Genomic DNA, 24136 nt, shown 5'->3' on the forward strand with positions numbered 1-24136 from the left:
GATAGGGAGGGTACGAGAGAGAGATAGGGAGGGTACGAGAGAGAGAGATAGGGAGGGTACGAGAGAGAGATAGGGAGGGTACGAGAGAGAGATAGGGAGGGTACGAGAGAGAGAGAGATAGGGAGGGTACGAGAGAGAGAGATAGGGAGGGTACGAGAGAGAGAGATAGGGAGGGTACGAGAGAGAGATAGGGAGGGTACGAGAGAGAGAGAGATAGGGAGGGTACGAGAGAGAGAGATAGGGAGGGTACGAGAGAGAGAGATAGGGAGGGTACGAGAGAGAGATAGGGAGGGTACGAGAGAGAGAGAGAGATAAGGAGAGTGTGAGACAGCGATAGGTCGACGTATGGCAACGCCGGGTACAGCTAGTTTTATTATAATTCTGAGGCCACACATTAATATGTTACTAGACAATCACATGCAATATTTGATCAATCTTAAAAAAAAGTTTTGCTCTACATCTTCACACATACTTTTTCCTAAATATCACTTTAAGCATTCTATGAATCAAAGAAATGGACATATGTGAAAAGTACCACTTGGTGCTATAGTGCAGCTTTTACACGCCCCCCCTCACCCCCGTGAACGGAGATGAAAGGATTCCGAGCACATGCAATCTGCCCTCATGCTTTCCTCTTCGTCTCCAGCAGTCCATTCTCCCCCCCCCCCCCCCCGCACCCTGCAACCTGCCAGTCCAAAAGTCTCAAGGCCGAAGAAATCTCTGGTGGTTTTCTTAATTAAAACAAAAATAGAACGTTTTGGGGGAAACAGAAGTGAGTCATAATTTTGGCAACGTTCAACTGTCTCGTAATCTCAGGAACAAAGTGCCCCAGAAAGGTTAAAAAAAAAAACTAAACTAAACGGAGCAAACGATGAAGCGTAACTGCTGAGATTCTGCAAAGCGAGAACCCTCCCTGCGATCCTTGCAGGGACGAAATCAGAGTGTGTTTAGCTTGAAACGGACTTGTTGCAGGCCCCACCAAACTCTATTCAGTTCTGTATCGACCTCCTTGTGCATACAAGTCATCATTAGCTAAACACTCCCAACAGATGTTCCGCTAGCTCCCTATGGAAAGTGTGTCACTTTGATTTCCAGGCCGATCCCCAAACATACACAGCGTTCTCATCTCACAATGCATCTATCCCTGGGTTTGTTTATACCAGCTGTGTGGCTCAGGAGACCAATGCGCCCACTACAGAGGCCTGTGTTTTATCTCATGGTCACAGGTTCTAATCCCAGCAGGTCCCCTCAGCCCTCCAATAGCGCCAAGATGCCCCTCTGGGTGTGAACGTGTGCGCTAGAAATACACCTGTTATGTATGTGATGTTAGGCTGAGTAGTGTGGGCCCCCCAGGCTCTGGTTCCCATCTCCTAGCTTGGAATAATTATACATACAACTTGGGGTGGAGCAAAATTATGGGCCGTAGGCATTTATTTCTTACTCACAAACATAACCAACTCCAAACTTATAAAAAACAGGTGTGCTTTTGGGCACACCGTGTCCAAGGTGAGGGATGCCTTGCTTGCGTTGGCAAGTCATCCTCTCCTGGACACGTGCCGCCACACCTGAGTGGGTGGTGCCCCGGCCACTCAGGTTCCCCCAAAAGTACTACTATCTGCATCCCTGTCCCTCTAGCGCCCTAAAAATGCTGTCCGTGAACACCTCCATTCCCTTTCGCGACAGGTGAACTCCGTCCTGGTGGAACAAAGCAAGGTTGTTCTGGGACAGTCCATGTCGTATAAAATGTAGCCCTGTGCTCCTGCAGTATTTCTCCAGCGTTTTGTTCAGCTTTCTCCTGGATGCTTCCACTGCCTTTCTGCAATTTGCCCCATACCAAATCCTTCATGGCATTATCTCGGACATAAAAATCTCTGTTCCCCTCCAGCAATGTGCTATGTTGTGCAGGGACTCGCAAAAGTCCCTCTGTAGCCTCCCCCACCCCATGCGGGCCAGATCGTTACCCCCCAGGTATCTCACCAGGTACTCTGGTGGGTCTCTAAAACCAATTAAATCCGAGAGTCTGTCGTGGGTGTCTTACCAGTGCATCCCTGGCAACACCCCCACCATGACGTGATGGTTCGGGGGAAATGAAGCCCCTGTTTTACTTCCTCAATCCACCGGCCTGCCCGGGTCACGAATGAGTGGCCCACAATCCATGATGATCTGTACGGGCCTGCATCTAAGGATAGGGGAGGGAGGAGCAGGGCAGTTATATTAGTTCCTCTCTTACATATTTGTTAAAACAATTTGATCTACAACCCCCAATTCTCTTGATTCCTTCCGCTCCCATTGCCCCAGCCCAAGCTGACGTGGCTTCCCCTATTCTAAACGAGTGCGTCCCAAACTCTGACGATTCCCACCCTGCCTTACGTATGGATTTCTTCAGCACTGCCTGGAATTTGTATCTGCTGAGGGTGGTGCCGTCCTCGTGTATTAGGGGTTGTCCCCTCAGTGCTGGCCGTTTATCCAGAAATGCCTGTTTGATGCACCTGGGACAATGGTCCTTCTCCTTGATGCAGTTCAGTTCTATTGTTCTCCTTTTTCCCCTTTGGTCGGTTTTGGATTTTCTTATTAGTATGGTTATGCCTTTTGTCCCTGTACTGATGTCGCCCATCGCCAGCTCATCCCCTGCTGTTGTTTTCAGAGCCACCAGCTCCCCGATTCTAAGGGCCCCATAGTAAGCTAACACAAAGGCTTCCCTGAACAGTGCTGTTTCATAAACAGCTGGAGCACGTGGCCTCTAGCGTCGTCAGTAGGCCGACCAGCTTCCCAAAACTCAAAGGCCTCCTGCCATCAGGTTTCTTTCCCTCCAATTTTGCCCAACCATTCATTGCATATCTTATTAATGGGCTGTCTGTTGGGTCTGCCCCCTTGGCTATTTTTGTGGCGTATGCAACCACTGCAAGATGTGCAGCCTCCCAGCTCTTCCTCTTCCCTTATGTAAAATGCCACCTCCAAAAATTCGCACATATCGCTTGTTGTAATGTTTAACACTTTTTGTTTTCTCGTTTCCCTTAATACATTTTGCAAGTGTTTTTCATATGGCTTACCCGTTTTCTGGGCCAAAGCGTTCCGGGCGAGGTCCCTTATGACCCATCCAGGCTCATTGCTTCCTTTGCTGCCAGCCCTGTCGGCCCCTTGGCTAATCTTCCTTTCCTCTCCAATGCCAGCAGTGGTGGCCATGCCTTCCCTGGTGTGAACGTCTTTCGCTCCTTTTTATCTGGCCTCAGCTTCCTGAATGTTTCCCACTGAGAACGAGACCGGGCGTCAGCAACCTCATTTACCTCACCGGCGATGTGCCTGGCTCTTAGACAGACATTGTTTTTCAATGATTCCAGTGTAATGGCTCTCAATAGCTCCAGTAACAGCGGGCAGGATGCTCCTCCTTTATTCAGAACCTGCACCACTGCCATGTTGTCTGACCACACTGCCACCTCTTTGTTATTCAGTTCACCACTCCACGCACATAATGCCACCCGTATTGGAAAAAGTTCCAGTAATGGGATATTTCTGGTCCATTCAATCTCCTGCCATGCTTGTGGCCATTCTTCTGCGCAACATTCAATGCCCAATATTGCCCCGAAAACGCACGCCCCTAGAGCGTCGGTGAACAGTACTCTCCTTCCCTCCTGGTTGACAGGCAATCGCCAGAAAACCGAGCCGTTGGAAGTTTCTCAGGAATTCCACCCATATTGCCATGACCTTTTGAACTCCTTCCCCTAACCTGTCTCTGTGATAGCCCCTTTTGTTCTCAATTCGACGCTTCTCTGGAAAACCATCCCTTGGGGTATTACCCTCCCCGCGAAGTTTACCTTTCCTGGCAAAGACTGTGGTTCCCTTAACGTCGCTTCGGTACTTTTTTCCAACTCTCTGATGGTTTTTAGGAGGTCCACCACCTTCTCCTCTGGGGTGCAACACACCCCCATCCTTGTTTCAATCTCTATGCCAAGAAACTGTATGGTGTGTGTAGGACCCATTGTTTTTCCCCTGCCAATGGGATCCCCCATTCCTCAGTTAACTCCACACATTTTTCCAGTGTTGCCTTACATAAACCTGACCCCTGTGGCCCTACAAACAGGAAACCGTCTAGGCAATGGACCACCCTTGCCTCTGCCATCTCTTTGGTCAGTGCCCATTGCAAGAAGGAGCTCACTTTTTCAAAGTATGCACAGGAAATCGCACGGCCCATGGGAAGGCATTTGTCAAAATAATAGTCCCCCCGCCCCAATGCATGCATAACCACTGCTGTGATTCCCTGTGTACTGGTAGGAGGCAAAATGCTGACTTTATGTCTGCCTTCGCCATCCATGCTCCCTCGCCTGCCCTTCTGACCAACTCTACTGCTTCTTGGAAGTCTGTGTGTGACACCGTCGCCTTCAGCGGGGGATCCTGTCGTTTACTATACGCCCATGGGGTATGAGAGGTGGTGGATGAGTCTAAATTCCCCTTTTTCTTTCTTTGGTACTAGACCCAGTGGTGAGCAGATGAAATCCTGGAAAGGCAATTCCTTGAATGGACCCCCCCCATCCTTCCTAATTCTATCTCTTTCCTTCTTTTTTCCTCAACTAACCCCCGGGTTCTCCTTGTCTGACTTCAAATTCTGTGGTATGTCCCGTGACCCTTGTCCCATAAAAGGGATTTTGAACCCTACCTCAAAGCCCTCTCTTATCAATGCTGCCGTTTCCTTGTCTGGGAAAACCTGAAGCCACCTTTCCATCTTGTCCAGCCTCACCGGTGATTTCCCCATTCGAGCCTCAGCCCCTAAGATCACTTTCCCTCGCTATGTCTATTGCTGGCTGTTGCTGCTCTCGTGCACTTTGCGCTGCTGTGCTCCCCAATACATTTGGTGCACCTGTGACTGAATTTGCAGTCCATGCCCCAGCTGCAGGACCCACTTTCAAATTTCCAGCATTGGGTCGGGGGGGGCTGTGGTGGCTAAGTGTGCCCCCCCACCCGCGCCACCACCTTGTGCTTTGGGTGGCATGCTGCTCTGCCAGCCTCGCTGTGACCCAAATTGCCTGTTCCAAAACTGGTGTTCTCCTGTCCGCCGATACCCGTTGTCGTACCTCCTGGTGTTGTACCCATTTCCGCCCCTATAATTATTCTGCCAATAGGGTTTCCTCTGCTGCCCCCCCCCTGTATTCTGCTCCCACTTCTCCTTCAGCACATTGAATATGTATGTGTTATAGTCCTCCTCGTCCCATTCTATGTCTGGGTAATCCATCTGCTTTCTAAATTTGTGGTCACACTCCCTCCACGCATCACCCCCAAAAGCCTTGTGCACTTTGAACACCCTTTGCTCATAAGCCACCAGCACCATCCCCTCCTCTCCTGCGTATTCCCTTCTCAGCCTCTTTCCTGTCCTCCTGGGATACATTGTTGGCCTGCCACACTTTGTCATTGCTGGCACCCCCTCTTTGCCTGCTGCGGTTGTGGGCTCTACTCCGGGTGCCACTCCCTGCCGGGGCGTGGCTACCACCTCCACCTGCCCCTTGGTTGTACCCACTGCAACCCATTGTGGCGTGGCTACTGGCCCCACTGGGTGCCCTTGTGGTGTGGGTACTGGCCCCTCCGCCGGTCCCCCCAGACCTGATCTCTTCTCATTTTCCTTGCTCACCACACCTATCCACTTTACCCATGCTTTTAAATGTTCCGTTTCCTCATCCTCGCTGCTGTCTGTGCTCGTGGTGCAGCCTTCATATTTCTCCCCGTGCTTTTTGTTCTTCCCATTCCACCCCTTCTCCCCTCTGCCCCTGCAGTTGATCTTGGGCGAATTTCCCGTACCAGACATGCAGGTGCGTAACATATTAACAATGCGTTTTTCAATTTTGTTTTTACTTTTCACAGTACCTGTATTTTTCTCTTTCTTGCTCTTTTTCCTCGGGACCCCTGTTGCTCCTCTCTCTGTTGTGCTTGGCGCTTCTCTTCACCTCGTCTGCCCTTGAGGGAGGGCCTCTTCTCTCGCTGCTTCTGATTCGCTGTCGCTGGTTTCATCCATCAATAATGGTGACATCTCCTTTGCTTGATCTGCCCCACGGAGTGTTTCAGCCACCCACTGGGCCCCAAACTCCATCTCTGCCTTTCTGGCCCATTCTTTGAACTCTCTTGCTCTCTTAGGGCTCTCCTCTGTCTTCCTGTCCTTGCTGGGCCACCCTTTCCCGTTCTTCAGCCAACGAATGCTACTTTCTCAATATCTCTTCCTTGTGAAATTCTTTCGGCGTAATCCACTCTGCCAGTGGATTTCCCTTAACAAATTGTCTGGCTGCTTTTAAAAACAATTACGAGTGCTACTTTCCCAATATTTCTTCTCTCTTTCTACTGCACTATTTTCGCTCTGCCCGGGCGTTCTGCCACAACTTGAATATTGCCGCTGCCCGACAATGCCGTCTGAGGTAATTGACTAATGTGCTGCCGCCATACTCAATCACGTTTTATTCTATTTACTCCAGTGTTCGGCAACAACTTTAATCTTGCCGCTGCCCGCCGCGGCCGCCTGAGGTAATTGACTAAAATCTTCGTAGCATCGGAATGTGGCCGCTCGCTGCAACTATTAATTTCCCCTCCGCGGGCCTCGCCACTTTGTTAATCCTCTACCTGCGTCTGACTTTTGCTGCTGTTCCCTGACAACGCCGCTCGTAAGCCCGTTCTGTTTTCCTTTCAGTTGCTCCGCTCCGGGTCACCTCTTCAATCGGCTTTGCTTCGTTCCAACGGTGCATGAGTCTGCCGTGTTTCTCAGCTGCCTCTGTGAATTCAACGGTCCGCTCGGCAGTCACCGAAAACCACTGTCTCCTGCAAGCTTTACCCGAGGTGGGTGTGCTTGCCAATTCCAACCCGGTCCTCTCTCACGGCCTCGCCCTGCTTCAGCTCTCTTCTTCTCTCACAGCCCCTGTAATAAAATAACACACGTTTGTTTTCTGCAGTTCCGGTCGAAAATTCCACCTGGTCCTTCTACCTCCTGAAAAGCTGTACCCAAGGTGGCTGTGTTTCTCTTCCGAATGTGCCTCTCCTTTGGCAAGAGGCCACTTATATCCTTATTCAACCTTTTGTTAGTCTCGTGGGGGGCTGGCCCTCCCCTGGCCCCCCGCTGGTCCCCTTCTCACCTTTCTGAGTTTCGGCCATGTTGCCATGACGACTTGAGTGGGGGGCACCTCCTGGCTGCCCTCCCACTGTGTGGGCCCCTCCTCTGCCCCCACCCTGCACCTAACACCTCATGACCTCCATCGGACCGTACAACGAACGGCCTGGGGCCTGTGGCCTATTCGTCTTGAGTTGCTTTGCAGTTCCAAAGGTGTGTGGCTGTGCATGGCACAGGGAAGCTTAGATTTAATGAATAAGTCTAGTTGAAGCCGCACAGGTGGCTAATCAAAGAATGATTAATGCAGGTGTGCCTGCATGCCTTGTGGTCAGTGTGGCTACAGAGCGATCGAAGGGCGGCCTTAAAGGAAAGGCCCTAGTGCCAGCTCCTCCATAGGTACTCTAATCAGACCTCTGACACATGACCTGCAGTCCTTAAGGACATCCCCATCCCCCCCACAACCAGCCCTGAGGAATCGCTGACGCTGCCCAGAATGGGTGGTATGCATTTTGGCGTTATTGGCAAGAAGGTGAGGGGCATTACCCAGGGTAGTCACCCCAACTAGGAGCCCAAAAGTAGTCACCCCGCCAGAGTAAAATGCACAAACACTATTGAAACACCAATAACAAATGTAAGGCAGTCAGACACAGCAAAGGACGCTGTACTCGACTGCTGTCTGCGCTGCCAGGTAAGAGGAGCAGTGTTGCGCAAGGTACCATGTTATAGCCAGGTCCTGAGAGGAAAAGGCTCCATATCTCCCTCAGGGTTTTGTTCTGGGAGATTTCTTTGCTGTCAAGTTCTTAAAGAAAGGTAAAGAATAACATCACCTCTATGTCTTTAATAGAATCAAAACTCCCTGTACTTAGCAACTGGAATCTGCATTAGTCCTCGCAAGTTTCTGAAGGTTACCAGGCAATGTTGGAGACTTCAGAGCAGTGGGCAAACATATAGGAAGGTTGCTGGACCATCAGCACACGGCCCGCTCTGCAAGGACTGACTGGTACTAGTAGAGGAATGGTGCCATTTTAGCTTTAGGCCCACATTGTGTGGGGTTCCTTGTCCCAGGGTACAGCCACCGCTCCCCAAACAGACCTAGCCAGAAAAATGTGTGTGTCGCAGTCTACGCGGCGACTCGTCTACCATCCACGGGCAGAATGCAGCTTGCAACACCTGCGAGAAAGGCAGTATATACATCCAACAGAGTGCTACACAACAAAAAGCAGTGTGGCCAGAAACCAGCTACCTCCTCGAAAACATGGGTCTTGTTATTTATACTGGGGAGTTAACTCTGGGAGGCACCACCCAAACCCGCCTCCCTCCCCTACACCTTTACCCTGCAACCCTGACCAGTAAGTTGCTTGACCTTGCCACGGCCAACAGTCCCACAGTACATTTACTGGTCATTGTGTTACTCTTAAAATCCATACATTTGCTTCCCCGGAATCGCAGCCACACAAACTGGAGGAGGAGAATGAAAATACGTCTGGGCGTTAGCAAGAATGCGGCCAGAAGGGAGGCATGTGAACCCTTAACGCCATATTGTCTTTTCTCCCCTTGCTCCTACTTTTCCTGTAGAAGACGTCCAGTCAGGAGTAGAGCTCCGCTTCTTGGGCTCTCGTCATGCCTTACGAAGTTGCCAAACATGCACTTGTTCGATCCGTACGATCGTGCCTGAAGATCGTATGTCTGTTCTCTCTTGTCTTCACCCCTTAATTGCACTGGTAAAACTGCAGAATCGCCGCCAGGCCTATTTGCTGTGTCTCAAACTGTTAAATGTATTTTTTACTCACTTACTCTGCCTGTGCAGAACATTATCGTCTCAGAATGACTGTTTGTTTTTTCCCTTTGTTTCCACCCTCCTTGAGCGCTTTGAAACACTTGCCTGTGTATAGGCGCTATATAAATAAACAATACCAGCCCGGGATAGGGCGATGCCACACTGCCAATCTCAGCGCGAGGTTGGAGCAATACGCAAGGCCACCTACAGTGTCTCTTGCAGAAGAAGGCACCACATGTCTAGTTTTCCCACATGAAGCAACCTCCGCGGCAAATAGGTCTGATGTTAAAGATGGCACTCCACCCCAGCGTTGTCGTTGCCTTGGTTCACTGTGAACGCATCATGAGCTCCTCCAATGCTTCATCGCCATGGTTCTCGCACAGCAGCAGGACTTCCTTGATCTCGTCTTGCCGGAAGCCCATATCGTTAAACTGGAGCAAGAGGTGCAAGAACTCGGAGGCCTGTTGAAAACAGAAAGACCAGGAGAGGAGTCAGGGTATGAAAGCGGGGTACAGTTGAGAGCAGGCATAGCAGTAGGGCACCCTTAAAAGGAGTGCAACCATAGTAGAGCAATAAACAACAAAGATGCAGGCTTGGTAAAACAGAAAACAGATTTTATATGCTTTAAATGCATTTTTATGCAAATATTCGGTTCCATGTGTTAATATCCCCGCAAATAAATCGCCATACAAGAATATTGCCATATTTTTGCATCGATATTAAGCCATGGAACCTGCAGGGAACACCGCTGCACCGCCCATCATTTTTTTTAATGGAGCGGATGACACCCCCGCAATCCCCGGTCTCAATAACCCCATGAATTATCCCCACTAATAATATCGCCCATGGCCTTACCCCCACGAGCATATATATGGCGATGATATTGGTGGGGATAATATTACCTGATACCACATATTTTTTATACCCTCCCCACTTTGTTCCTTTCGGTCGCTATTGTCCCTGGTTTCCTATATTCAATTAAATTGGGTTCTTATATCGCACTTCATGCCAGAATCCAGTCTTTACGTGCGGGGCCGGGTTTCGAACCTGTGCTTCTTAGCATTGTCTTGCTTCCAAGGCAAAAACTTTCCCCCTAAGCTATCCTCCCAGCGAGATCTTTCTTTATTCTCTCTCTAACCCTAAATCCTGTCTTCACTGTTGCATCTTTGCATGGAGCTCTTGCTGTAGTCCTGTTCTAGGATGCTGTATCTTCCACACTCGCCCCTTTTCGGAGAAGGACTTGCCACCGTACGGCCACTACTGTGATCTTTGGCAGAGTATAAAAGCTGAATATCATGACATACACGTCAGAACAATAGGCCAACTTGATTTTTAGTCTGGATGCAGCAGTGCGAATCACAAATGGTAGCAGGGTGTTGTGAAGCAGCTTCCATAACACACCGGCTCTGGAGTACAGTTCATCCGTTTATTTCTTCAAGTTACAATGTGGCACTGTCAGTGTGACATTGTTCATTTGTAACGGGGGGGGGGGAGGTGTGTCATACCCGAGGTCTGTCCCTGCATGCATGGCTGCATGCAGCCTGGTGATGTCAGTGTGGAATGTTAGAGTGGAACCCTGTGTGCCTAAGCAGAGTGCCGTGTGAGTGGGGTTCTAACCCAGGCAGTTGGTCAAGATGCAGCCTGGTCGGTGGGAGCCACTGGGTTCTCCACAAGTGTATCTCTTGATGTCATCTGATTGTAACCTGATGTAACTTGAAGAAATAAACTGATGGACTGTACCACAGAGCCAGCGTGTTATTATGGAAGCTGTTTCACAACACTAGGTCAGGCAGCTGAGCTCACGAAAGGTGGGGGGGGCAAGTTGGAGGTTTGACCAGTGCAAGAGCTCTGTGGAGGGTGATGTGCTTTTTAAGTGTGTTAAGAAATAGAGGGAGGCTACAACAGGTCAAGAAACCATTTTGGAGTGAGGCCTAAGAAGTTTATGGCGTAGCCCAAGAGTAAGAACATTTAAAGGGCATTTGACTTATGAAACCAAAGGAGCGGCCTAGCAGAAGTAGTCACATAATTGTACCTGCCATGAAAGGGAGCAAAATCTATTTTTAGGGTGTGTTTAATAAGATACAATTAAGGAGCAGCCTAAAAATAGGCTGCAACAAAAGTGTTCAAATATAGAATCGATTAAATATTTGGGTGCCCGGTTGACCAGTAGGTTGGACAATATTATGTCGGAGAATATGAGGGGGTTGCTGTCGGGTCTGAGATCTGATTTGGAGAGATGGAAGTTATTGAGACTTTCCGTTTGGGGGAAAGTTAACACGTTGAAAATTACCTCTGCCCGGAAAAGAACGTATGTGCTTAGTATGTTACCTTTGCCTGTGGGGAAGAAGGCGTGGTCGGAGTTCGATGTTCCGCGGCGGAGTTGCTTATGAGATGACGAGCCTCCTCGCGTGAAGCTCTGGAAGCTGCAGTTACCAGTCGACAGGAGTTGATTGGGACTTCCAAATTTCCAGGCTTCTCACTGGGCTTTTACTGCCAGGCACACGACGCCACTTCTGAATTCAGAGCTGGATGATTGGGTCAGAGCAGAGGCGAGTTTAAAAGGGCCGTTGACACCTAAAGCGGTTCTATCAAGGAAGTTGGTGCAGCCCTTTGCCTCTAATCAAGTCACAGAATGTGTTAGGGCTTGTGTTCCTTCTAGGGGGTAAACCGTTCAAACGTCTTGACCCTCCAATCTTGTATAACCCAGATATCCGGCATGGGAGGAAAATGCTGTTTTAGCCGGAATGTTTTTTTGGGGGGAACCAATGGATAGGAAATCTTAGGGCAAACAGGAACGGTCTTACTTTTGGTCAGCTGAGGGCTATCTGGCATATTCCACATTATACAATTGAGGAGTTTTGCCCACTAAAGAGGGTCATTATGGAAGTTTCGGAGAAAGATGAAGTTGACTTTGAGAGGTTGAAGGTTCAGGCTGAGATGACGGGCATCAAGTGAGCAAGTATCGAAATTTGATTATGTCCTCGGCCAATAGCAATACAGCTTCATTGCAGGAGTGGTCGGCAAGGTTGTCAGGTGAAATTACTGAGATGCGCTGGGCAAATGTCTGCAGAAACGTAGCGCTCTCGTCTGTCAGCCTGGGGGAATGGTCCAGACAAGTTAAGACCCTGACTAGGATCATCTAGCTATCTCTCCATCCATTTATCTGTCTCTCCATCCATTTATCTGTCTCTCCATCCATCCATCCATCCATCCATCCATCCATCCATCCATCCATCCATCCATCCATCCTATTCTAATGTAGCGCCAAACACCCATAGGCCTCGAGGCGCTCATTCCAGAGCGCTTGTACAAGCGTGGTATGGCTGATGGGGATGAGTGTTGCGGGGGCTCTCTCAGGGCGAGGAGGCTGGAATACTTGTGTGGGAGTGTATAAGAGCGAGACATTTTTGGGAGAGGTTGGCCTCGATCTTTGATGGTGTGCTGGGATAATCTTGGGTGTTTATGAGCTCGTGCTGGGATAATGTTGGGTATTTATGAGCTTGTGCTGGGATTATTTTGGGTGAATATGAGCTTGTGCTGGGATAATCTTGGGTGTTTATGAGGTTGTGCTGGGATTATTTTGGGTGATTATGAGCTCGTGCTGGGATTATCTTGGTTTATTTTGAGCTCGTGCTGGGATTATCTTGGGTATTTATGAGTTTGTGCTGGGATTATTTTGGGTGAATATGAGCTTGTGCTGGGATAATCTTGGGTGAATATGAGCTCGTGCTGGGATTATTTTGGGTGATTATGAGCTCGTGCTGGGATTATTTTGGGTGATTATGAGCTCGTGCTGGGATAATCTTGGGTGATTATGAGTTTGTGCTGGGATTATTTTGGGTGATTATGAGCTCGCGCTGGGATTATTTTGGGTGATTACGAGCTCGTGCTGGGATTATCTTGGGTATTTATGGGTTTGTGCTGGGATAATCTTGGGCGATTATGAGCTCGTGCTGGGATAATCTTGGGTGATTATGAGCTTGTTGCTGGGATAATCTTGGGTGATTATGAGCTCGTGCTGGGATTGTTTTGGGTGATTATGAGCTCGCGCTGGGATTATTTTGGGTGATTACGAGCTCATGCTGGGATTATCTTGGGTATTTATGGGTTTGTGCTGGGATAATCTTGGGCGATTATGAGCTCGTGCTGGGATAATCTTGGTTGATTATGAGCTCGTGCTGGGATAATCTTGGGTGATTATGAGCTCGTGCTGGGATTATCTTGGGTGATTATGAGCTCGTGCTGGGATAATCTTGGGTGATTATGAGCTCGTGCTGGGATAATCTTGGGTGATTATGAGCTCGTGCTGGGATTATCTTGGGTGATTATGAGCTCGTGCTGGGATAATCTTGGGTGATTATGAGCCCGTGCTGGGATTATCTTGGGTGTTTATGAGCTCGTAGGTGAGTTGACTGTAGCCCAGAAGAAGAGTTCCCTTAGGGGCTCTTTGATGGCTAAGAAATGAATCTTGCCAAACTGGAAGTCTGGCTGGAATGGAGAGAGCGACCTATACACTAGGATATCTGGGGCAGATGTCTACTAATCCTGTGATTATGCAGGGGGAATCTGGGGGGCACAGGGGGTGCTTCTTTCTGTTTATGTACATTTTGTAAATATGTGAATACAAAAAAAATATATATAGACTCGAAATCCAAATAGGCCTATGCAATTCCCAATCCCTCGCTTGTTATGAACGAACCCGCTGACTGTTGCATAGTAATTCATGGAATTTACTCATTCTAATGGCAAGACTTCAAGATACAAATCTGTTGCCAACAAATTAAACAATGTTTTCCCTATATTATATTTTCCCTTCAGAGTATTACAAAACAAGTTACCCACCCTAAACTGTATGTAACATGAGTGTTCAGTGGGTGACGGGGACATCTAATGGCAAAGATCGGTATTGCACACTCATCTTTTAATTGCCTTAATGTGGATTAAACAGGTGGGGGAGCCCAGGCAAAGTCCAGCCTCAAGACCCAACTTTGGATCCTGCCAGGACTGAGCCCTGGTTAACCCCGGTCCACTTAAAACCCTGCTGGGTGGAAAAGATAAACCTGGTCAAATTAAGATTTGCCAATGCTGACATAGGATCAGAGGATTTGGGAAGGTCAGAACTCCACCGCTGAAAGACCAGGACACAGAGTTGTAAAGGAAAGAAAGAGGCTAGAGGAAGAAAGGTTTTGCACGTACACAGATCGGTTGTGCAGTATGCCATAATAATGAAGCCGGTCAGGGAGCTGTAGTGGCAGTCTTCAAACGCCCCAGAAACATTTGCATTTCTGCAGGTGCACATGGAACTGGGGTAAAGAGACGCACTGGATTCAACTGGTTTCATCAGGCCTCGGATGTAAAGATAGGCGAGAGGATGGCCTGAATGCTGAGAGCACCGACATGAGGTGCACAGATTAATATACGAATGTTAAGGGAACCGCAGGTACAAAATAAGCCATTTAACAGAGCACATGTAGCTCCCTGTCTCACGCACAAAGTGATCACTTTAGGAGACATACAGAAGTGAGTGCCTACTGTCTGGTCTTGCAGAGCTTTTTGGGGGCTGGGGATGAAAACTACATTAACACCCTGATGAGGGAGCCAGCTAATCAGGTGGCTTGGCTCGCGGTCTGAAACTGGCGATCTCAGCTCGCGTTCCATCCCACCACACCCCCACACTTACCTCATTTCGGCTGTAGCACTCGCCGCTCCTTCTTCTTGGCTCACAAAGGCCCGCCATCGAAAGGGAAGAGGGGCGCCGTACAGAGTCCTGCCTTCCCTTTCCAGGGTAGCCATCTTGGAATAGTATTTTCCTTCTGCGATCGGGGCGCTGTGAGGCAGGAAAATACTTTAAATTAGCCCCATCCCAGCACTGGGGACGGGTGCTAATGGCGTTAACCCCTGTTACAAGGGCTGGAATGGGGGGGCAGCCCAGTGCCCGTTATAGGCCCTAACTTCCCTCTGGCCTTTAACGCGGGCTGATGGGCCGTTACCTCCCATTCGTTTGCATGGTAGTGATTGTTAGCACTCTTATACAGCACTGACGAAGACAAGGAGGGTCCGAAAACGTCCAAAAGGAGGATAACACTTTGGGTGATTATAAAGGGAGAGCCCCACCATGGCCAATGGGGCCCCTGACCCAGAGACCTTTGCGGACCTATGAGTTCACTGAGAAAACGAAATGTTGAATACGAAAATGCCGATTGTTTTTCCCTGCACATTTCCCTGCAGTTATATGCGGGGGGGGGGAACCACTGTAGTCCCCCATACTCCGCTTATATTTTGTATTACCCTATACCCCCTCACCCTCACCCTCATATATAAGTGCGTGGAAATGTGCTTTACGAAATGCAGTATTTTCATCCTGGACATTTTCTTCAGCTCAGTAATTGACTGATACCGACCTGGGTAATAGCAGACGTGGCGGGCGCACGACGATGAACCCACCGGGGAGAGGGGGAGACTGGTGCAGAATGGAACGCGTTGCAGTACCCTTGGGAAGACGTGCCCCCTGGGGGGCTTCTTGTGGTCCGGTTCTCAATGCTGGGATGATGGCTCCATTTACTTATTTATTTCCGACCAGAAAAGGGGTGGCTCACTAGGACGCAACCCCCCTCGCCCACGCAGGCGTGGAAATGTTCATGGATGTATGGCCGAATGGAAACAGGGGTGGGGGTGGATTGATGTGAAGCAAAGAGAGGGGGCATTTGAGTAGGTAATAAAATTATGGCGATGATATAGTTCTGATGATGTGGTGATGGAGAGCAACAAATCGATATATATATGTTTTAAAAGATATAATTCCATTATGCTTGAAGGAATTTTGGGGCAACCTGTAGACAGGTGTCTAGGAAGGACATCAGGCACCCACTGACAGAACACTGGAGAAAAGGTGCACGGCCGGTTCCTGCCCAGGAAGCCTGCCCCTAGAAGAAGGCAATCCCTGCAAAATCCCACAGTGGCTCAACCGGCCCATCCCAAGCTAGACCCAGCACTATGGCCTACCAAAACCCCTATAGGGCATCATGCAATAGGGTGTGGAGGAGTTCCCAAGATCCACCCCTCTTATGTTCTCATAATCTCCCATGGCACCAGCAGTTTCTGTGCATCACACACAACCCAGGCAAACCTCGCCAATAAGGGGCCAGGCAAACGTTGCACATTACTAACAGCTCCCAGTAATGCACAGCCTCTGAATGAGCACATTGTGTTTTTTTGCATTGTCTGCTAATAGCCTGACCCCAGGTCCCCCATATAACAAGCAGCAGCAAGACCCGGGGTTACTGCAGGGGGGCATCCCTCTGAGGGGATATAATGTCATGTCTCTACCCCTTCTCGGTTATCCGACCCATGAAGCGGGTGTCATTTGAGGCTTTTGCCGCCACTTTCTCACCCCCCACCACTTTTGCTGACTCACACCCTGACAAAGCCCTCTCCATGCTCCACTCAGCTATATCTGATACTCTCGATGTTCTTGCCCCTGTCATGAGGATCTGCTTGAAGCCCAAAGCAAAGTGCAACTCCTGGTACGACTCAGTTCTCGCCACCCTTAAATGCCAGTGCATGGTGGCTGAGAGGAAATGGCGTGCTTCTGGTACATCCTCTGACAAACTGGCCTGCCGCCTGCTCCAAAGGCAATACCACCTCTCTGTCCGCACCAAGAAGAGAACCCACACCCAAGCCCACGTCTCTGCGGCATCTAACATCTCGGCTGAACTCTTTAAAAGCTGCAAAGAGCTGGCCAATCCTGCTGCAGTCTCTAACTCTTCTGTCCCCTCCCAGGCCCTCTGCATGGCCATGGCTCCTCATTTCATCTCTAAAACCCAGAACATTCTGTCCTCTCTCTCTTCCTCTCCCCAGTCCCCCTCTACTCCCTGTTCCTCCTCCGGCCCTTCTGCCACCTCTCCTCCCTCCTTCTCTGCCTTTCCCCTGTTCTCCACAGACAAGGTTTCTAGACAAGTCTGATCTATGAAAGTCTCATCAAAACAGGTTCACCCCTGTTCCATCAAAACAATCAAGGACCATATTGACACCTTGGCCCCTTCTCTGGCTAACTTCTGCAACCACTCCTTCACCTCTGGAGTCTTCCCTTCCCTCCTGAAGCACTCCCTTGTGCACCCTCTTCTTAAGAAACCCACAGCCGACCACTCCTGCCCGGCTAAATATAGCCCAATCTCCCCATCACTCCCTTCCTGGGCAAACTTCTGAAAAAGCTGTCCATCTCCCAGCTTAATCTTCATACTGAATCTGTTGGTTGTTTCCATGACCATCAGTCTGGCTTCAGAGCTGCTAGAAGCACGGAAAAATCTCTCCTGAACATCTGTGAAGACCTGCTCTCCAACCTCGATTCCAAAACCCCCCAGTGTTCTCATCTTACTTGATCTCTCTTCAGCCTTTGACACAGTCAACCATGCCATCCTGCTCAACCATCTCCGTGATAACCTGGGTATCATCGATCAGGTCATGTCTTGGCTGACCACCTTCCTCTCCGATCGAACCATCCCAGGTCCAACTTGGGTCCTTCCTCTTCTCTATCTCTATGTCTACCTGGGGTGTTCCCCAGGGGTCTAACCTCTCTCCCTGGCTGTTCAACCAATACGTTGAACTTCTTGCCCACTGCATTGCCGCTCTCTGCCCCAACATTCAGTGCTATGCGGATGACAATTCATTTTCAGGCTACCTTCCACCACTTCTTCTCCTTCTCTCAACTCTGACTGTCTGTCTGTCTGCTATCCAGGAGTGGTGTGCCACCAATGATCTCTGCCTGGATGCCAGCAAGACTGAGATTCTCCTCATCGTCACACCTACTCCCTCCTTTCCTGTCACACTCTGCCCAGCCTCTCTTGGCCCTCCTCCTGTTCTCACATGTGACGCTAAAAACCTCAGGGTCATCTTCGACTCCACACTCTGCTTCTCTGCTCATATCTATGACGTCTCTAAGAAGTCACACTACCAGCTGCACCTCCTCAGAGGTATTCTTTGTTTCCTCTCCTTCCCCCATAAGCTCACTCTCTCCAGAGCTCTGGTGCTCTCTAGGCTGGATTACTGCAACAGCCTCTTTCTAAATCTGCCTGCTTCTACTCTCTGCTCTCTGCAACTCATCCAAAACAGGACTGTTAGACTTTTCCTTGGCCTCAAGCCCAGGGATTGTATCTCTTCAGGACGGAAATCTCTGGACTGGCCTTCTGGGGCCTTGGGCCTCAATACCTCCAACTCTCTCTTCTTAAATATCTTCCTTCTCAAGCTCTCCGCTCATCCGCATCCAGCTCCCTCAGGGTCAGTAGTTTCTCCAAGCGACGGGTTGGTGGTAGATCTCTTTCTTCGGCTGGGGTTTCACTCTGGAACTGGCCTCTCAGCCTCCCTGCTTCCCTGAAACTTGAGGAGAACCATCTCTGGTTCCGGAAGCACCTCAAAACCTTCCTCTTTGCTTCTGCTTTCTCTCCTCCTCTCCCCTGCTGAACTCTCGGCCGAATCTGAATCTGCATTGGTCACCTGGCTACCGTCTGATCGCGTGCCCAGGTCCCCTCCCCAACATTTGCACTCCTGCACTGCCTCCCTGGCAACCCCTGCACTTGGGGGCTATTTCTGTATCCCTACAGTCCCCACCAGCTCTTGCACCTGATGTCTGCACTTACCCTTACACCCAGCTGGCTGCTCCTTTTACTTATTGCTTTTATTTATTCCATGTATTCTACTGTCGATCCCATGTACTGCACTGACCCCTTCCCCCTGCACTTCTTGCCTTCCCCCCTCCGCTGCACTTGTGCGATCTCAATGTCACCTGGCCTAGTAAGATCGCTGTCTCTGTCTTCTCTCTGTTCCCCCTCCCTTGCCTCGTTGCGCCTTGAAACACTTGTGTATAGGCATGTTATAAATGTCATATCATATCACCCAGTACCCAATGTGCAAAAAAATGAATACAAATAAATGCCAGGCCCACATATTTTCTAGCATGTCTGACGCATCGGAGCAGGGAGCTTTCCAGCCACTTTTGCCACCATCCGGGGCTGCTCCCCACAGTGCCACATATTTGTGGTTAAAGCTGAAAATTCTAAAGGCTCATTAGGTGTGACGGAGGCTCTACCCATGGCAGATGTGCAATTTATAAATACCACTGAACATAACATACTAATTTCGGCTCATTACAAGTATGCCGGTCCGGAAACAACAGTGATTCCAGACCGGCATAATACAGGTTTCCCTGCCAGAGCGGCCATCCCCAACAGGTCAGACCATGCCGGGCACAGCGGCCACAGTAGGCAAAGCCGTCACGGAAGCACCAGCACTGTTATCAACGGTGCCAGTGTTTCCGTGGTCGCCATTCCCATTGATGGGAATAGGGACTTATAATTTACCGGCCCCCGACTTCCCAGGCCGCCAGGGTTGTAATCTCCTGGTGCCCCGGGAAGTCAAGCGCCGTTAAATTATTCCGGGTCTGGCAGCAACCCACCGGCAGGGTTACGGTCGGACTCGGAATGAGGCCCAGTAATTGTGTCTTAAAATTAGACAAACCTTTTAAGCACTTCTTCAAACACATTTATGGTTACCATGTTGCCCTGTTTCTTTTAGGGGGCAAGTGGAACATATTGACCATCTACCCACAGAATATAGAGCTAGGGGGCTTTCCTCCCATGGTACTTGATGGACAAATAAAGGCAGACTTCTTGCTCAACTGATGTCCTTGCCTGGCAAAACACTGCTGCATGACCACCTCGTATAGATTGGCAATAGCACCGACACTCCTCTTTGGTAGGGGCCTTGCCCCTGTGTTGTTCCTGCTGACTTGAGACTGCCCTGTTGCTGTCGAGCCACTCTGCTGTGGCAGTGAGGCCAGCTAATACAGTAGCAGAGCTGCACCAATGTCGTACAGGCTGACTGGGCAAAAACAAAAAGGTGATGGCTGGAAGGTTTAGACTGAATCTTAACCACTGGCATTGCTCGGGGCAACCCTCCAGACCATCGTTCCTTGCCTGCCAAGCCATTACAGAAGGGGAAAGACCATATGCAAATCAGGCTTGGCCCCACCCCAAAAGGGGAAGTCCAGCCCGAACTGCTAGGTCACATCCCTTCTGCACGAGACCACAAGCATCCCCAAACATGTTTCACCCTTGTTGGGGCTCATCAGTGAGGAGTAGCTTGGGTCTCCAGGCCCAGCAGGCACGGGACCCACGTCTGGGCATACCCGTCCCACTCGGGGTGACAAAGCAAAAACAAAAAGGTGATGGCTGGAAGGTTTAGACTGAATCTTAACCACTGGCATTGCTCGGGGCAACCCTCCAGACCATCGTTCCTTGCCTGCCAAGCCATTACAGAAGGGGAAAGACCATAAGCAAATCAGGCTTGGCCCCACCCCAAAAGGGGAAGTCCAGTCCGAACTGCTAGGTCACATCCCTTCTGCACGAGACCACAAGCATCCCCAAACATGTTTCACCCTTGTTGGGGCTCATCAGTGAGGAGTAGCTTGGGTCTCCAGGCCCAGCAGGCACGGGACCCACGTCTGGGCATACCCGTCCCACTCGGGGTGACAAAGCAAAAACAAAAAGGTGATGGCTGGAAGGTTTAGACTGAATCTTAACCACTGGCATTGCTCGGGGCAACCCTCCAGACCATCGTTCCTTGCCTGCCAAGCCATTACAGAAGGGGAAAGACCATATGCAAATCAGGCTTGGCCCCACCCCAAAAGGGGAAGTCCAGCCCGAACTGCTAGGTCACATCCTTCCTCTTTGCTTCTGCTTTCTCTCCTCCTCTCCCCTGCTGAACTCTCGGCCGAATCTGAATCTGCATTGGTCACCTGGCTACCGTCTGATCGCGTGCCCAGGTCCCCTCCCCAACATTTGCACTCCTGCACTGCCTCCCTGGCAACCCCTGCACTTGGGGGCTATTTCCGTATCCCTACAGTCCCCACCAGCTCTTGCACCTGATGTCTGCACTTACCCTTACACCCAGCTGGCTGCTCCTTTTACTTATTGCTTTTATTTATTCCATGTATTCTACTGTCGATCCCATGTACTGCACTGACCCCTTCCCCCTGCACTTCTTGCCTTCCCCCCTCCGCTGCACTTGTGCGATCTCAATGTCACCTGGCCTAGTAAGATCGCTGTCTCTGTCTTCTCTCTGTTCCCCCTCCCTTGCCTCGTTGCGCCTTGAAACACTTGTGTATAGGCATGTTATAAATGTCATATCATATCACCCAGTACCCAATGTGCAAAAAAATGAATACAAATAAATGCCAGGCCCACATATTTTCTAGCATGTCTGACGCATCGGAGCAGGGAGCTTTCCAGCCACTTTTGCCACCATCCGGGGCTGCTCCCCACAGTGCCACATATTTGTGGTTAAAGCTGAAAATTCTAAAGGCTCATTAGGTGTGACGGAGGCTCTACCCATGGCAGATGTGCAATTTATAAATACCACTGAACATAACATACTAATTTCGGCTCATTACAAGTATGCCGGTCCGGAAACAACAGTGATTCCAGACCGGCATAATACAGGTTTCCCTGCCAGAGCGGCCATCCCCAACAGGTCAGACCATGCCGGGCACAGCGGCCACAGTAGGCAAAGCCGTCACGGAAGCACCAGCACTGTTATCAACGGTGCCAGTGTTTCCGTGGTCGCCATTCCCATTGATGGGAATAGGGACTTATAATTTACCGGCCCCCGACTTCCCAGGCCGCCAGGGTTGTAATCTCCTGGTGCCCCGGGAAGTCAAGCGCCGTTAAATTATTCCGGGTCTGGCAGCAACCCACCGGCAGGGTTACGGTCGGACTCGGAATGAGGCCCAGTAATTGTGTCTTAAAATTAGACAAACCTTTTAAGCACTTCTTCAAACACATTTATGGTTACCATGTTGCCCTGTTTCTTTTAGGGGGCAAGTGGAACATATTGACCATCTACCCACAGAATATAGAGCTAGGGGGCTTTCCTCCCATGGTACTTGATGGACAAATAAAGGCAGACTTCTTGCTCAACTGATGTCCTTGCCTGGCAAAACACTGCTGCATGACCACCTCGTATAGATTGGCAATAGCACCGACACTCCTCTTTGGTAGGGGCCTTGCCCCTGTGTTGTTCCTGCTGACTTGAGACTGCCCTGTTGCTGTCGAGCCACTCTGCTGTGGCAGTGAGGCCAGCTAATACAGTAGCAGAGCTGCACCAATGTCGTACAGGCTGACTGGGCAAAAACAAAAAGGTGATGGCTGGAAGGTTTAGACTGAATCTTAACCACTGGCATTGCTCGGGGCAACCCTCCAGACCATCGTTCCTTGCCTGCCAAGCCATTACAGAAGGGGAAAGACCATATGCAAATCAGGCTTGGCCCCACCCCAAAAGGGGAAGTCCAGCCCGAACTGCTAGGTCACATCCCTTCTGCACGAGACCACAAGCATCCCCAAACATGTTTCACCCTTGTTGGGGCTCATCAGTGAGGAGTAGCTTGGGTCTCCAGGCCCAGCAGGCACGGGACCCACGTCTGGGCATACCCGTCCCACTCGGGGTGACAAAGCAAAAACAAAAAGGTGATGGCTGGAAGGTTTAGACTGAATCTTAACCACTGGCATTGCTCGGGGCAACCCTCCAGACCATCGTTCCTTGCCTGCCAAGCCATTACAGAAGGGGAAAGACCATAAGCAAATCAGGCTTGGCCCCACCCCAAAAGGGGAAGTCCAGTCCGAACTGCTAGGTCACATCCCTTCTGCACGAGACCACAAGCATCCCCAAACATGTTTCACCCTTGTTGGGGCTCATCAGTGAGGAGTAGCTTGGGTCTCCAGGCCCAGCAGGCACGGGACCCACGTCTGGGCATACCCGTCCCACTCGGGGTGACAAAGCAAAAACAAAAAGGTGATGGCTGGAAGGTTTAGACTGAATCTTAACCACTGGCATTGCTCGGGGCAACCCTCCAGACCATCGTTCCTTGCCTGCCAAGCCATTACAGAAGGGGAAAGACCATATGCAAATCAGGCTTGGCCCCACCCCAAAAGGGGAAGTCCAGCCCGAACTGCTAGGTCACATCCTTCCTCTTTGCTTCTGCTTTCTCTCCTCCTCTCCCCTGCTGAACTCTCGGCCGAATCTGAATCTGCATTGGTCACCTGGCTACCGTCTGATCGCGTGCCCAGGTCCCCTCCCCAACATTTGCACTCCTGCACTGCCTCCCTGGCAACCCCTGCACTTGGGGGCTATTTCCGTATCCCTACAGTCCCCACCAGCTCTTGCACCTGATGTCTGCACTTACCCTTACACCCAGCTGGCTGCTCCTTTTACTTATTGCTTTTATTTATTCCATGTATTCTACTGTCCATCCCATGTACTGCACTGACCCCTTCCCCCTGCACTTCTTGCCTTCCCCCCTCCGCTGCACTTGTGCGATCTCAATGTCACCTGGCCTAGTAAGATCGCTGTCTCTGTCTTCTCTCTGTTCCCCCTCCCTTGCCTCGTTGCGCCTTGAAACACTTGTGTATAGGCATGTTATAAATGTCATATCATATCACCCAGTACCCAATGTGCAAAAAAATGAATACAAATAAATGCCAGGCCCACATATTTTCTAGCATGTCTGACGCATCGGAGCAGGGAGCTTTCCAGCCACTTTTGCCACCATCCGGGGCTGCTCCCCACAGTGCCACATATTTGTGGTTAAAGCTGAAAATTCTAAAGGCTCATTAGGTGTGACGGAGGCTCTACCCATGGCAGATGTGCAATTTATAAATACCACTGAACATAACATACTAATTTCGGCTCATTACAAGTATGCCGGTCCGGAAACAACAGTGATTCCAGACCGGCATAATACAGGTTTCCCTGCCAGAGCGGCCATCCCCAACAGGTCAGACCATGCCGGGCACAGCGGCCACAGTAGGCAAAGCCGTCACGGAAGCACCAGCACTGTTATCAACGGTGCCAGTGTTTCCGTGGTCGCCATTCCCATTGATGGGAATAGGGACTTATAATTTACCGGCCCCCGACTTCCCAGGCCGCCAGGGTTGTAATCTCCTGGTGCCCCGGGAAGTCAAGCGCCGTTAAATTATTCCGGGTCTGGCAGCAACCCACCGGCAGGGTTACGGTCGGACTCGGAATGAGGCCCAGTAATTGTGTCTTAAAATTAGACAAACCTTTTAAGCACTTCTTCAAACACATTTATGGTTACCATGTTGCCCTGTTTCTTTTAGGGGGCAAGTGGAACATATTGACCATCTACCCACAGAATATAGAGCTAGGGGGCTTTCCTCCCATGGTACTTGATGGACAAATAAAGGCAGACTTCTTGCTCAACTGATGTCCTTGCCTGG

The 24136-nt window shown here is 50.1% G+C and overlaps 1 protein-coding gene across 4 annotated transcripts in view; it reads right to left on the reverse strand.

The window, feature by feature from the left end:
* Nucleotides 1-334: 334 nt before the first annotated feature.
* UBAP1L (ubiquitin associated protein 1 like) overlaps nucleotides 335-24136 on the reverse strand; it is a 213647-nt gene continuing 189845 nt past the window's right edge. For all 4 annotated transcript variants that reach the window (XM_069625095.1, XM_069625093.1, XM_069625096.1 and 1 more), the window contains one exon: nucleotides 335-9313. In XM_069625095.1, coding sequence (XP_069481196.1) covers nucleotides 9179-9313 — 135 coding nt within the window. In that variant the 3' untranslated portion in view covers nucleotides 335-9178. The remainder of the gene's footprint in view (nucleotides 9314-24136) is intronic.

Source organism: Ambystoma mexicanum, chromosome 11, assembly GCF_040938575.1.
Source record: "Ambystoma mexicanum isolate Mex_15411 chromosome 11, UKY_AmexF1_1, whole genome shotgun sequence".
In the NCBI taxonomy this organism is placed as follows: Eukaryota; Metazoa; Chordata; class Amphibia; order Caudata; family Ambystomatidae; genus Ambystoma; species Ambystoma mexicanum.